At 38.1% G+C, this 15,645-nt stretch overlaps 1 protein-coding gene across 2 annotated transcripts in view; it reads right to left on the bottom strand.

Annotated features, from left to right (window-relative positions):
* The window catches only part of HEATR5B (HEAT repeat containing 5B), a 55,560-nt gene that overhangs the window by 37,246 nt on the left and 2,669 nt on the right, over nt 1-15,645 (bottom strand). For both annotated transcript variants that reach the window (XM_056486511.1, XM_056486512.1), the window contains exons 2-16: nt 15,260-15,428; nt 14,596-14,807; nt 12,961-13,069; nt 11,864-12,013; nt 11,237-11,408; nt 10,717-10,874; nt 9,523-9,772; nt 7,831-7,986; nt 6,263-6,513; nt 5,725-5,836; nt 4,362-4,514; nt 3,973-4,072; nt 3,494-3,603; nt 2,426-2,589; nt 211-386 (exon numbers count right to left, since the gene is read on the bottom strand). In XM_056486511.1, the coding sequence (XP_056342486.1) occupies nt 211-386; nt 2,426-2,589; nt 3,494-3,603; nt 3,973-4,072; nt 4,362-4,514; nt 5,725-5,836; nt 6,263-6,513; nt 7,831-7,986; nt 9,523-9,772; nt 10,717-10,874; nt 11,237-11,408; nt 11,864-12,013; nt 12,961-13,069; nt 14,596-14,807; nt 15,260-15,385 (2,399 nt within the window). In that variant the 5' untranslated portion in view covers nt 15,386-15,428. The remainder of the gene's footprint in view (nt 1-210; nt 387-2,425; nt 2,590-3,493; nt 3,604-3,972; nt 4,073-4,361; nt 4,515-5,724; nt 5,837-6,262; nt 6,514-7,830; nt 7,987-9,522; nt 9,773-10,716; nt 10,875-11,236; nt 11,409-11,863; nt 12,014-12,960; nt 13,070-14,595; nt 14,808-15,259; nt 15,429-15,645) is intronic.

The raw sequence follows: 15,645 nt of genomic DNA, 5'->3' as shown, positions 1-15,645 counted from the left end.
AGGAAGTGACTACACTTATTCTGGAATCTTGAGACACACTGGACATCAAATACTAAACTCCAATTTAAAGAGAGTTGATACCTTAGTCAATTCTTATTTCAGGAAAACAACCAACCAAACAAGCAAACAAACAAAAAAACGTTACCAACGTAACAGTATCCAGAGAAACAAAGTATTAGGTTCTGAAACTGAATACTCATGTAAACTGACCTATGTTTGTAAGAGACATGAGGAAAAACCACACCAAAGAGAGCCACAGATGCATCAATGACAGATACTCCTAACGGAAGGGGACCAGGAACAGCTTCACCAGCAGGGATGCGCAAGTAAATAGAAGAGGGATCGTGTTCCAGAGCACCACTTCCAGACGCACTGTTTGGCTGAAGCTGCAAGATGCCACACAACATGAATACCTCTGAATATACCTTTGCACATAAAACTTGGAACTAGAGATAACCAAAACACATATGCAGCAGTTAAAACAACAGAATAGCTTACAAACACCTGAATACAAGTGCAGTATCCCCATCCATACACGTTAGCACTTACAGGGTCAGCTGAGTTCTGAAGGGTCAAAACCATCAGCTAAACACACAAATTATCACTTCTGGTATTAAGGGATGAAAATTAAGAGAAAAGCAGATTAATTCTGGTACTAATAGTAGCTTCTGAATCATTGATTATGAAGTGCCATTTCAGAAAGGTTACTCATTCACTTTCTGAGCACAGACTTACAATACAGTATATCAAATGACCAGTTTTGGCTCCAATAATGCCCTACACAGAAAGAATTAGAAACAGTACTAAAATTATAAACTCTCCTATCATCAAGAAAACACTTCCTAACCATCATTCTTTCATGAAACACTAATAAACAATCACCTATTTTCTCTGAAACAAAGTCTATGTTCCGATAAATTATTTAATCATGAAACAAAATTAGAGTCTAGTAGGTCTGTATTCTTAGAAGGTCAGAAAACACAGCAAAGTTTGTTGACTACTCTATATCATTAAAAAATAAAACATGACAAAGCAGAAGAGAATCACAGAATGATAGGAAGTTAGGGGTTGGAATGGATCCTAAAGATCATTTAGTCCCAATGCTCTCCTACCATGGACAGGGACACCTTCTACTAGAGCAGGTTGCTTAAGACTTTATCCAATCTGACTTTAAACACTGCCAGGGTTGGGGCATCCAAAATGTCCTACAGCAATCATTCCAGCTTCTCACCACTCTCACAGTGAGAAATTACTTCTTAATATCTAACCTAAATTTTCCCTTTCAATTTGTGCCTGTTACTCCTTGTCCTATCACCACAACTCCTGATGAAGAGTCCCCCTCCTGCTCCCCTGCAGGGTCCCTTCAGATACTGGAAGGTTGCTGTGAGGTCTCTGTGCAACCTTCTCTTCTCCAAAATGAACAGCCCCAACTGTCTCAGCCCACCTTCACAGGGGAGGTGCTCTAGTCCCTCTTTCAACTTTGTGGCCCTTGTCTGGACTTGCTCCCAACAGTTCCATGTCCTTCTTATGTTGGGGACATAAGAGCAGAGGGGCAGAACTCCTTTATCGTGCTAGCCACACTGCTTTTGATGCAGCACAGGATTCCATTGGTTTTCTGGGCTGTGAGCACAAACACTGCCAGAGCCCTGTGACAGACTACAGATCTCCACTTACCAAGAGTGCCCCTGTTTTACAGGCAGGAAGTGAAAAAAACAAAAAGGGGCAGGAGAGAACAGAAAAAGCTCTGTGGATTGAAGACTGCACTGGAAGTCCTCCACAAAAAAACAAAGGAAGTTTGTAAAACTCTGTTTTGCTTTGACATGCTGATCTTCCCTCAGAAACAGCTTCCCACACCCTTGGTATCAGTCTTGGCTTCTGGATCTGCCCTATCAAACCTTCTGAGAAGCTCTCCCATTATAGGTGGCTGTTGCAGAAGAGGCATTTTCAGCCAAAAACATTGTGTCAACACTTTCAAATGAAAGTAAGATTTCTTACTACACCTATAAAACCAGTTAAATCTTGTTTTGCTATAACTTCATTTGCAATATTGATATTTTGACAGCAGTTTCATTATAAAACATGTTAAGTGAAGCCTACATTTCTCCTAGTTAAAAAAAAATGCATGAGAACAACTTTTAGGCTAGGAAGATTGGCAGATGGGAAGAGATATTGAGTCATGTTTTTTTTTAAAAAAAAAAGAGGTTAGTTCACTAAGCACAACCCTATGAGTAGCATTATGCAATTTATATCTCAGCTGTAGGTGGTTTTTAATCAAAACAGTACCCTGTAGATGGAAGCACTTACATCTAACAAAGCTCTGAAATAAGACTAAAAACAAGGTTTGAAACTCCAGTTTTAGAAGGCTTCCCCACACACACATCACACAGACAGGGCAGATAATTAATTCTTCTAGCTTTTTTGTTACCTGATCTTCAATTGACTTATGATCTGTTTCCTGCAGCCAAGAGCCGAGCAGAACACTATCATCATAGTGGCAGAGAGACCTTAGGAGTGATGTGGTTGTATTAGCAGAGTTGTCTGTCAAAGTAAATTCTGCCACCAGCTCTCGAAGAAGTGCATTAAACGATCCTAAAAAGACAGACATTAAAAAGAATCATTGCTGCTTCTTAGCCAAAACATTTCAGCTAGTGATCAGACGTTACAAATGTACCATTACCTCAAATTTAGAGGTAGCTAACAGAGAAGTAAACCTGACAATACTACAGTTGAGAGCAAGGCTTCAAATGGAACTGCAGGCTATCAATTCCCAAATCATGGTACCCAAATACCTAAATAACAGGTAAGCCTGGAAACCACTGGAGGTCATCTAGTCCCACCCTCTGCTCAAGCAGGGTCCACTAGAGCACATTACTCAGGATTGTGTCCTGGTCTAAACAATAGATTGGGCCATCCATTCAGGATGACAATTCAGATGTAGAAAAAACAACTGTTCATCCACATGATCATGTAAACATAATGAATTAACAAAAAAACCAAAGAAACCCAAAAAGTTAATCTCTCGGACCATGTGACAGTTCTTTTGGCATTTACTAATAGCAAATCAGTGTAACAGTTCAGATCAGATTTAAAAAATAAAACAACCAAACCATCAAACAAAAAGATCCGAATGTAACCGAAACTAAATCTCCGTTGTCACATCTGTTTTTCAATATACTAAAGTTCTCTATGTTTTAAGTAACAATGACTTAAAAAATCACTATTTGATCCCAGACCATGATCTCCATACCTCTCAATCCTATAAAGGGGACCATAACTGCTATACTCCAAGTGTCACTCTATGAGTGCTTTGCAATATTCATACTCTGCAGTTACACTGTCAAGATGGCATACAGAAGATGAGGAATATGATGAGTACAAAATTCTTGGAGATTCCTAGAATTGTATTTTGGCTCTTACAGCTGCTTCAAAGATAAGCATCACAAGTACTAAGTAGAGTTTTTACTTCAACAAAAAATGTTAAAAATTTATGTACCTTCATATGTCTTCGGAGGCAATAAAGCCAATATATCATAAAGTCTTAAACGAACCATAGCTGCACTGGCTTTGAGATGAGCTCCATGGGCTTTAATTACTGATGGAATGCTAGAGAATTAAAAATGAAAAGGAGAAACCAGAAATGCTGCAGTTACAGAAAAGAGTATATTCAGATTTCTTTTCAAACTCTAGGCAAGGCAAGAAAACAGTGTTCAGAAGACTACTCTGAACAATACTACTCAATTAACAATACATTTTCAGAAGTAATTGTACACAGAAAACCTTTATTAAAAACCCAGCAAACCCACAACATACGCTGCCATAAATCAGTGATGTGCACCTCCTCAAAAGTCCAATTTTAATTACAGGTGGGGCAAGGGAAGACACCAAACCACAAAACCTAACACCAAATTAGTTGTAGTATTTCAAGACCAGGAAAAAACAAAAGTGAATAAAGAGCAAAAACTGCCTACTTACTGCGACATCATTGTCATGGCACATTCTATGGGTGTCATCAGCTTCCTGATCACATCCTCAGTAAGGAGCTCAGGGCAGTGAGCAACAAAGCTCCTCATAGCTAATAACAAAACAATTAAATTCAACTTCCACCGAAACAAACAAATATTAGATATAAACAAGCCACAAATTCTGAGAATATCAAAAGAGCAGCTTAAAAATATTTATTCAAAGACTGTGTGATCTGTTCATAAAAATCATATGCCAAAACCAGGACATACTGATGAAAATCTGACACATTTTACTCATTTTCAAAGAAAGAGGGGAAGTTACAGGACTTCTCTCTACAATACTTGGGATCATGTTTTGATTTACTGTGCACGTATAATCTCAAAGTCTGAATTTCTTACCACACAGAGCTCCAGCACGGCCTTCCAGTGTTACTTGCCAGGTGAAAGAATCTCCTCTTGCCTTCTCTGCTTCCAGCTCCTTCAGAGAACGTGGAAACACATTTCGCCACAGCAGCAACATCTTGGGCAGATGATACCGGACAACAGAAGGACCTATGTGAAAAAATAAAGTGTCAGTACAATAAAAATGTGTATTGCAGTGTGAAAAATCTGCTGTGATGGCTTCTGATCTTCAAACTATTTTTGTCTTATTTGTCTTATTGTATTTTTGCCCCACTGGGAACAATGAAATCCAAACTAAATCCTATCTCGTTCCTAGGTTGAAAATGTGGCAAATAAGTACTATACATCACATCTGCTTGTGGGTATCAGTCCTAAAATAGGAAATAGTAAAAAGACAGTTTACCATGGTACGACATACAGTAGGTAGGGTAGTCTATCTTTTTATTCTGACTTCTAATTTTTTCATAATAATTTGAAGGCAGGTTCTTTAGCCTACTCTAGTCTGTCCATAAAATAAATAGAAAAATAACTGATAGTTATTGATTAGGTAAACTAGTTTAACAGTCAAGATTTTTTTGAAACTTCTGAAAAAGATCTAGTGCAGGTACATTAAAAATATATTGGAGGACAACCACAATAGGAATACACTGTTAGAAAATCATGATGATTAACTGGTTAAAGAGATGATTTAAAGAAATGAGAAGAAACAAAAATGGTATTTGATGAGAGATCAAAATACTGCAAAATGCATCTGAACTTTATAATATTTTTCAGTACAAAAGAAACTCAAAACAAAACAGAAAAGAACACCACTGCTGCAAAATTCAAGAGTACACTTACAATCTCTCAAAATGCAGCTTGTGATACTTCTGTAATGGCAGGTACGAACACAAGGCTATAGCTTTTTTAAAAGAAAACTGAAGAGCTTTGAAACAGACAACAATTCTATTCAGTGCTGTTGCCTATCTAGAGACACATATGCAACTTGTTGGAATGCTCACTGGGTTTCATTTACTGTCCATTTCTTCTGCACCACAGTATTAAGGAAGGAAGAGTATGGGTAATTTTGCCCTTTCAGAGAATGACTAAAGGCTGGGTTTCTAAAAACAGAACAGAATCTTTTTTTTAGGTATGATGCCTTCTACCATACTTCAGCTTAGATAAGCACCAATATTTCACTTCTCCCCAGCGCAGTTTCTGAAGTAAGTGCACTGACACTCTGCTTTCCCTGTATAAATACTCTTGTGCTGGAGAATGAGCTCATTATGTGTAAAGACCATTCACCAGAGTGGATAATCAGAAGTGTTGGACAAGCTTTAAAATAAAAAATAAAAAAATAAATCAAACCATTTTTACAAACCTAAAGTCATAAGTGCTCCAAGTAAAAGCCACCCAGCCTGAGTCCGCTGCAAGGAGAGCCTGCTGTTCTGTGCAGCAGTTCGTAACAGATCCTCAGCAATACTGACCACCATCTGCACCAACAGCAAAACAGGGGGCTTAAAAACATACATGAAGCCACTGCAAGCTACTTCCACTTGCTCACTCTGACAGACTAAAGATGTTCTCAAATCATTTGAATTGACCTTCCAAAAAAAATGAATGCAGATTAAATTTCATGCTGATTAATGTTTTTCATAACACACCCATTAATATTCTCTTCAGCAACTATTTCAGCAATTTTTCAATTTCTCTCCAGCAAATTTTAAAGAGAGAGGAAAAGAGCAGTTAAATATTGTAACAGATTCTAAAAGCACATGCTCTGGCCACTACTCTCACACAAGGCACAAGCTCTATTTCAACAATGCTTTAACTCATTAGCATGCCACCCATTTTGCAAAGCTTTTACTTGTAAATAAAAGGTATCTTTTAGCATACTCACAGATGAAACACTATCTCACCTTTCCTTTGGCATGAGGAATGCCTAGAGGACACTGATGCACACCACCTAACAAAGCAGCCATGGCAAAACTGTAGCCACTAACAGCTTCAGGGGAGGTCTTCAGATTGTTGAGTCTTTCTGCACATCTGTCTAAAAATGGAGTCAACTGAAAGGGCAATGCCACTGCTACACATCGCAAGCACCAGGCAGCAGCCAGTCGAGCAGCCATGCTGGGATGAAGAAGAACTGAAGTTACTGTCTCCAACAGACCTACAGAAAGGAGAGTTTGCAGTCTTTAATTTATGATGCACTTTTTAATATACATATGCTTTTTAATATATATAGATAAGTAAACTGAGTCAGCATCAGACAATTAATGTGAAAGTTAAGAAAGTCAGAATTAAAGTACTTGAATTTACTGACTTTTCCTTTTCAGGAAAGATGGTAGCTGTTACTAGCATTATGCAGCTCCCCATCAGGTTTTGTCAACAAAGGTGAAGCTGTCAGAGCCACAGCACTGACTCCTACTACTTAAACACTGAAAAGAGGCAGCAGTGCTATATAAGAGAACAGGCACTGGATGAGCCAATTCCCATAATATTTTACAGATTACCAATACCAGAGCAACAATAACAATGATCTTTAGATTTGCTTCACATTGTAGCCAAGCATGGTGCTGTCCCCCCTGCAGCAGGTTCACATCCTTCTACACTCTCCAAATGCCTACCTAATCCCACTTTCTAACTGCACCCTTCAGTCTAATTTGTCTCCACACCATTTAGTCTAAATCTTGGCAAATTTCTACTTCAAAGCCCCCACTGCTGCCTGTTTTCTCTGGAGCTAGTGAACAATTTCTATGTGCTGAGTTCACAGAAGCTACCAGAAATAATACTGAGATACAGTCCCCTCTGTTCTTATGGGACACAGCTGCCAGAAGGAATAAACATGAGCAGTCTCCCCTACTCCAAAGCTGGCATAAAATTAGGGAAGAATGCCATATGCAACAAGACAACAATCTATATGATGAATTGTCTAAAGAAGCTTACACTTCCGGTGGAAAAAAACATAGGCATCCACAAATCAGATATTGAAAAAAACAGGAAGAAAATCCCACACAAACCCTAGTCAACTTCAGCCAAAGAACTACTTCTTGCAAAGGGGCCTACCAACAGCTTCATCCTGACAGAATACTTTTGCCTCCCCACATAAATTTGGTATTTAAAGGCAATAGTTTTCCAGGAGCAAATATATCAGACCTTACATAGCAAAACAATGCTATGTATTTACTTCCTATAAAACCATTATTGTAAACAAACTAATGCCAAAAATCACCACTTCGCTCACCCTTAGAAAGAGCTTCAGATAGACTCCAATCAAAATAGCTGTTTAATACTTGGTCAAACTTGAACTAAAGTTAGGGTACTAGACACAATGAGCTGAATAAATGTAGCTATCTGGAGACTATAGAAGTACCGATTTCATAGATTTATTTTTTTCATTATTCATTTATTATTTAACTAGATTTAATGACATTTCATATTCATTGCTCAAACGCCTCACTTAATCTATTTCCATGTATTTGCATACCAATAGAGGGTTCTTGAATAAGAGGAGATGCAGTGGCATTCAGACTCTGAACCAGACTCCCCAGTTCCTGGAGGGCACACACCATTACATGCTGGCTTGCAGCTACATCAGCAGCTCCTGATTTATTTTCACTGTTAGCATCATTCACTACTGCTTCTGCAGAAAAGAAAACAAGAGTGTCATGCTTAACTACCATTTGAATCCCACCAAATATTCACAGAATAGAAAGTGACAGTTTCATTTTGACATCAATCCTACATCAGAACAAAATCACAAGTCTGGTCATTGTGAGAACTAAAAAAACAAACATATTCTGCAGGGAAAGAGTTTTACAGCTATCAGCCAAATACAGCTGTCCAAAGACCATAAAAAACAGATGCTCAGCAGTTACTATGGACAGCAGAGCACTAAGAGGTAGGATAAACAGTAACACAGTAAAAGCACTTACACAAAACACAAATGCTGTATGTGTGTATCTATATGCAGGAAGAAAATACACAATCTTGACATATCTCAGTTCTGCATACAAATTTGAATGCATATATGTTCAGTGAAACTAAAAAAGAGACCTTTAGTAAATAATTAATCACAATTCCTAATCATCTCAGTGTTATCCAACTGAGTTCCTTAATTCCACAGTATGTTCTCCTACAAAATATCTCAGAAGCAGCAACTATCTCTTCAAAAAGGCAGTTCAGTACCAGCTTAATGTTTGTGTGTCTACTACAGAAGAAATTTAGAAAATGGTCTATTGTATACAAAGGGAAGCAATTATTACCAAGTAAAAACCCTTCCCATTTTTCATCACATTCATGAGAAATCCTCAAAAAAATCAAAGTTCTTCAAACCATCCATACACACAACAGAATTTCCTGCAACATTAACAAGGTGGCAGGAAGAGTATTTTCTGCAACTGTTCCCTCTCAGAAACAGCATTTTCAACAGACATGTTTTCCTGGAAGTAGTACTTATGGTAATGAGAAATCTTTTAAAGTTCCATGCCTACCCCATCACAAAATAGTTATGAGAAGAACCTGCAAAAGTTTCTAAATCAATTTCATTTCCATACGTTGAACAGTGTTTTTAACTCAAATTAGATAGCAGCAGAAAAGAAAGATATGTTTGATCAATAAAGTGATGTGTATTTCCAATTTACTCTTTTAAATATCCAGCTTAAGCTAACTCCTTTCATAAGAAACAGATGCCAAGAGAGTTTCGTTAGCCCTCTTAGTGATTCCATATTCTGCAAAGATTTTTCAAAGGGGTCACATTCCTCAGATTACATCATTTTTGTCACAAAATCCAACTGGATACTAGAATGGATATTAGCAAGGGAGACACAAGGACATACAAGATCTTGACCTACAGGACCTTTAACACTGTTAGTAAAGAACTCTGTATCACTTTCAATACAACCTATCCCAAGACAGATGGTAAATGCATAGTTTTACTCTCCACGTCCATTCTATGCTTTTGAAAATGCATTTGCTATCTGGGATAACAGGCCAGTGCCATAAAATCACTTTTGAAGCAGAACTCAACCTCTGAACATTTGAAACAGAAAGGAGATGAACTATCACTTCCCATAAGAACAAAATTACTCTTCAAAGTAGAAGAAAGCTGAAAAATGGCTGCCTCAGGAAAATTACATTAACTTTCAACTGGTCTTGAATGAAGAAAAATGTTTCTCACCCACTGCCTTCATTTGTTTACCAATGGCTTGACATATTTCTTTGGCAGCTGCAATCTGTGCTTTCTCCCCCAGCAAGCTGCCCACAGTTGCTCTCAGGATAAAGGACACACATCTTCGAGAGTAAACAGCCTCCACGTGGGTCTGAGTTGCACGAGGATGGGACACCAGATCGAGCACGTGGGACAGAAACGTAGCAAAGTTGCGCTCCAGCCACTGCCCTCCCAACGTTGTAACAAAGACAACGTAGGCCTGCAAATCCACAAGTCACACAGCAACTCAATTAAAACACAAACAAAATCCATGGGAAACTGCAGCCAGACCTGACCATAATGCACAATAGCAGCAACACCAGTCAGCAATAAGCAACTCCAACCTAATGAGATGACTCGCCATGAACCAATTCAGTATCCATTCTTTGCTGCTGAAACTCAATTTCCTCCAGTGCCAAGAGTAGCCCCTATACTGTGATGCATAAAATACCCTTCGAATAACAGCAGAAAAACCCAGTTAATTGCTTTAAATGTGCCTCTTTTCAAAAAAGTTAAGAACACCATGTAAATAAAAGCAGCAACATCGTGTTCCAGTTCACAATGAAAACCTGGCATATTCACAAAGTTCACCTGGAAAAGGCTGAGAAAAAATAAAGGATTTCACAAAATAACCTATGATCAAAGAATCTGGATCCTGGGAAGTTACTGTAGCATATTGAAATACACGTCAGACTGAGAATGTATGAATTGGAAGAGATGCTGCCATCACCTTTCTCCCTCAGACATAAGTAGCTTCCACATTCATCAGATTTCACCTACTCATGAGAGATACATGAAAAGAAGAAATGCAGTTTAAGTAATCTGAGCTGCAGCTGAGAAGGGTAACAGAAAATCCTCTCTAAAAAGAAAATAAATTTTAAAAAGGGACTAAGGTATATTACTTACTAAGTTTTCAAATATTTTTGCAAGTTAATCTCACCTAATATACACTGATGAAGTAAGTTTTCCTTAACTCATATTTTAATCTATTGTTACTGCATATCAGTAATCAGATAGGTGAATGATACCTCATGTACATCTCACAAAAGAGAAGAGCCAAATTAGACCTGTAAATTAACTTATAAAGAACAGAAACGTGTGTTTTTCCTACTACAAGGGTTACAGTTGTGTACAAATTTTACTTCATTAAAAAAAATGACAAACCTGGGTAACACCAACTCGCACTTCCCTATTGACAGATCCTCCTACTTTTAACATCTCTCCACCACTCTTCAGGAAACCAGATCCCCCTCGCAGAAATCCTGTGGCCATGAGCTCCAAGACCTCCTCAAGCGTGGCTCTCTTCACATTTTGCCGCATCACTTTTGAAAAACAAAAGTAATCATTTGTTCTGAAAATTCCATCCAACACAAGCAATGATCTTGAAGCCTGACTTATTAATTCAAAACCGTCTTGAAAAAACAAATCTACCCAATATTCCAGATAAAAACTTCCTTGCATGCTCCCAAGCGATTTTTGATAGTTTTCTCTGTCTTTTCTTTGTATGATTACAACAGAGATTCTTTTCTTTTTTTCTAGCTTATTGTTTGTAAAAACAAACAATCCATCTACCAGCTCCCATCTACCGGAACATCAATGCGTCATGCAGCACTGTCATGTAACATGGTGCTGAAGGCTCAGCTAAGTCTGCCAGTGTAGACACGGAATCCAGAAGGGCTCGTACCTGTTGCTTGTTTTGGTATCAGTGCTGTAGCCATGACTGTCCCCAAAAGCTTTGACACTGCAACTCGCACACCATAGTTTGAGTTTTCCAGAGCTTTAAAGCACAGTGTTGCAACATTCTCCAGTTCAGCTGTCCACATAAACACTGCTTCATTCTGTAATTCCAGCAGACACTGTAGCAAAAAATAGATTTCCTAAGCAACAGGAGACCATTCTTACATTTTATCTACGTATCAGACTGCAATGGTCAGGTTTATGCAGAAAATATTTTAATATGAAAATTTCAATAATTAATTTACACACACTCTACCACATGCAAATTATCTTAGCTGAGTAAACAATCAGAAGAGTCATGGAAGAGGTTAATGCATAAATGAAGAAATTTAAAGAAAGCTCAACACAAGAGTCATGTTACCAAAAACCTCTACACTGAGGCTCACAAATAACGTATTCTATCCCATATTTTTTTACCTGTGAAATAAGTCAAATGTCTGAGTCTGCAGTGTAAACTGGTAAGGACTTACCTTGTTCAACTAATTATCAAATTTTCCTTCCTAAACAGAGGTCCCAGCTCAACTGCAGGTACTCAGAGCACAAGAATTTCTGTGACTGGAGAGCAGACACCCACCTTAGCCACTGCACACCGCACAGCCATGGATCTGTCCGTCAGCAGAGACCGGGCATTCTTATAAATGTCACGGTGACAAGAAGCTGCTGCTCCTCCAAGGCCATTGAGGACTTTCTGCAAACTCATCAGGATTTCACTGCGGCCCTGAGACTGCACGCACACAAAAACATTTAGGCAAAAATGTGGACACAGCAGTTACATTAAGAACCAGGTATATACTTCTGCATTTTCCTGCTTCTATGCAGTAATGTTTCTGCAAACACTGAAAACAAAGGCATAGATAACTGATATGTAGCTGATTTTAAATAGAAGTAAACACCACACACAGCTTTACTTAAAGTCCCACAGGTGTCACATAAACCCAGCCCAGGCAACCCAACAAACTGGCTCTAGGTAAAATGCTTCTGCACTGCCCCACTATTTGTCAACTGCAGACTTGGGGAAAAAAGAAAAAGCAGCTGATAAGAGAGAATGGGAAGCCCAAGTAAGTTAGCAGCTTCATGCTATACCTGCACACAGGCAGGTACTTACAATCTGAGAGCACCCAGATGCACAAAAACAAATAAATAAATAATCACATGAGTACAACAACACAGTGGAAGGAAACAGCTGCCACCACAAGATCCACACAGTCAGTATTTCAACTCGTTCCAAAAGAGCTATTTGCATAAAATCAGACCAACTGACAGTCCAGGATACATTCTCTCAGTATTATGACACTCTCTCTTCTCAGAGCACAATGTATTCTGCTCACATACAGAGTAACAACTTCTCTGCAAAACTTAAGTACTCATTATTCATTTTTAACAACTGAATGTTTATTCAGAGTACATGGGCAAAAATCCCAACACAGTAATCAGAAATTACAGATACAGTCATTTCTGAATTACAGTTACTGATGCCACTATGAAGCAACTATTACAATACTCATATGATAAAGTCTAAACTCTCTGCAGTAGACTTGAAACTAGCTAGGTAAGCGATTTGCATCCTTCAGTGCAGAAGAAAAACTAACTAGGCAATTTGGCAAACACCTCTGGAGGAAGCAGGTTTCAGTTTAAAATCAAATTAAAATCATATAATAAACTAAAACTCACCTCTGCACTTTTCAGAGACTTTAACAGATTATTCACAGTTTCTGGAAAAGAACTACCCAGCATTCTGCCCATTTTTTCATAAAATGCTCCAACACATGCCACAGCAGCCCTATGAGAAAACACAGAAAAAGAGTACACATATTAATGTATTATCCAAATTAAAACAAATAGTTAAATCGAAATGTATGTTCATATCATCATTGATGAATAAAAATCTACTGCTAGCCACTACTTATACTGGCTGTTTAACACAGGCCATTTAAATAAATTTTTGCTTACCAAAAAAAGCAACAGAAAAGTTATCAGCTTTTAAGAATACAAATGTATTTGAAAGGGTATTACTATAGGATCTGCACATAAAGTAAAAAATCCTGGAGAAAACAAGATAGGCTGAATGATAGACTGTAATGTATCCTGACACAGTTTTAGAGATACTGAATTATGGGGTTTTTCCAAGATTAAGAACTTAAAATGCAGAAATTATTGCATAACACAAGAAAATTTACAGGCTCTGTAAAAGCCCTGGATCTGTAAACAGTTTTTTACATGTTTTTCTTGCTCTGCCATTTAAGATTAGGAATATTTAGCTATCACCACATCACAGTTATATACACAAACTGTTGCAGGACAGTCACAGAACCAGCTCCTGAAAACACAAACTTTTTAATCACAAAGGAATGGGGCCTTTTTTAAAAATCTGTAATTGCTGGCTAAATAGTTTTTAGCAAAGTTATGTCACAAACTCCTTACAGCCTCCCCCTTAATGGGCAGGTGTCCATCAAAAAACCTTCTGGACTATGACTTGGCAGCACAAATCTCAGAGCATATTATAGTAGAAAACACTTCCACTTATACAAGTTCCTCACACAGTTGCAAGAGCTAGAAATAAGAGGACAGTATCTGCCCAAACAGATTTTTTTTTAACAGACTATTTCAGATTTTATTGTCAAATCCTATTGTTGTCATAATGTCTGAAGACAAGACCAAATTTGAGTTCACTAGACACCATGAATATATAAGGCAGTTCATGGGAAAGTACCAAAAACAGTTTCAGTGGAAGTTGTTTGTGGCATTTAACCAAATTCCTACCAATAGAACAGCTCCTATGACTAAAGACAAACTGCATCACACATTTCCACATGCAGAGACTCTGCTTGAGAGACCTGTGCAGCTTAGCATGGCAGGGGAATAGAAATGGCAACATTTCATGGGGAAAGAAACTGGAATATTTGGTTACAATTCTCCAGGCACAGATAACACTCTGGTTTGACAATCAGCAGGTTCCACCTTTAATGGGGTACCTTAAAGGGAGCACAATCAGCAGTAATCCCACTGGTGGAATGCCTTCATTAACTGTTATCCTCTCCATGTCATAAGCAGGTGAAGAGTCATAACACAGTACTTTGCCTAGAGAAAACCACTTCACTTTCACATAGACATGTATGTGTCACCTTTGAGTTCTGTCCTGCACAATCTCAATCCAGTACTTTTCTCTGCTATCTATATCAAGCATAGGTAACTCCAAACAAGCACACCAAATATAAGTAAACATAATGTGCACACATATAGGCAGTTTCTTCTTTAATATCCAGGACCACTTGGCTTAAAAATCATTCCCCTTTCCCCAAAACATACAATTTTGTGGGCAGGTAGGCTGCAGTATCATCTTTGCTCTTGATGATGTCGTTACACTTGTCAAGCGTCTGAAAAACAGTGAATGTGTCTCCAATGCTGTAGAGAGCAGCGAGATTTTTTGCCAGCAGCTTCCGTGTGGGTGGCCCAGGGGAACTGCTGATGAGTCCTGTAAGCTGTTCTACAAGTTTCTTCTGTTTTTCCTTGACATCTGTCTGTTAACAGGCCAAAAATAAATAAGTAGTTAAATCCTCTGTGTTGCTTCTAACACCCAGAAAAATCTACAAGAAATGCAAGTAAACCTTATACCACTCCCAACTGTATGTACCTCAGCAAATTGCTTGTCTCAGAGAGATATGAGATACATTCAACAACAGCAGAGACTGATGCTAAATGCTCAGAACTACCTACTGTCCTGTTGCATTTGTACTGTTTAAAAATACTTACCAGCTGCCCACATTGACTGCCTACAATTAAACACTTAAAATCTACAAATTAGCAGAGAGACTCCTCAGGCTGAAGCTGGAACCATACAGGTACCATCTGACCATTACCTGTGAACTTTCTCTGGCATGAAATTAATACAAATGTTCTTTAAAATAAAGTATCTTTAAAATAAAGTATCTTTAGAAAGAAGGGGTGGGAGGGGGAAAGCCCATTAAATTACCTTGTTGGCAGCTACCAGCACTTTATCCAAAAATCTCAACCATTCAAAGATAAAAACTGGTCTCTTTGCTTCTGTGATTTGAGCTAATGCTTCCTCATTCAGTAACAAACTATGAGCCAGCTCCATAATGGGTCAAATTCCAATTTTATTGCAAAGTTGTGTAGAAACACTAAAATAAAAATGCAAATATTAGTATAAAGTACAGTACATGAGTACAAAGCTTTGAAAATCAAATGAAAATATTCAGCTTACTTAGACTTGCCTTAGCTAAATAGTCCCACATAAAAGCTACTCATATATTTACAAACTGAGTCCATTCGTTAGTATTTCAGTAAAAAGAGCACCTACAGGCAGTTCCAGGGTATCAACTCTCAGCCAAGAAAAAT

Source organism: Oenanthe melanoleuca, chromosome 3 (assembly GCF_029582105.1).
Source record: "Oenanthe melanoleuca isolate GR-GAL-2019-014 chromosome 3, OMel1.0, whole genome shotgun sequence".
NCBI classification, from domain to species: Eukaryota; Metazoa; Chordata; class Aves; order Passeriformes; family Muscicapidae; genus Oenanthe; species Oenanthe melanoleuca.
The sequence above is the reverse complement of the archived record's forward strand: the minus strand, read 5'-3'. Positions and strand labels throughout refer to the sequence as shown.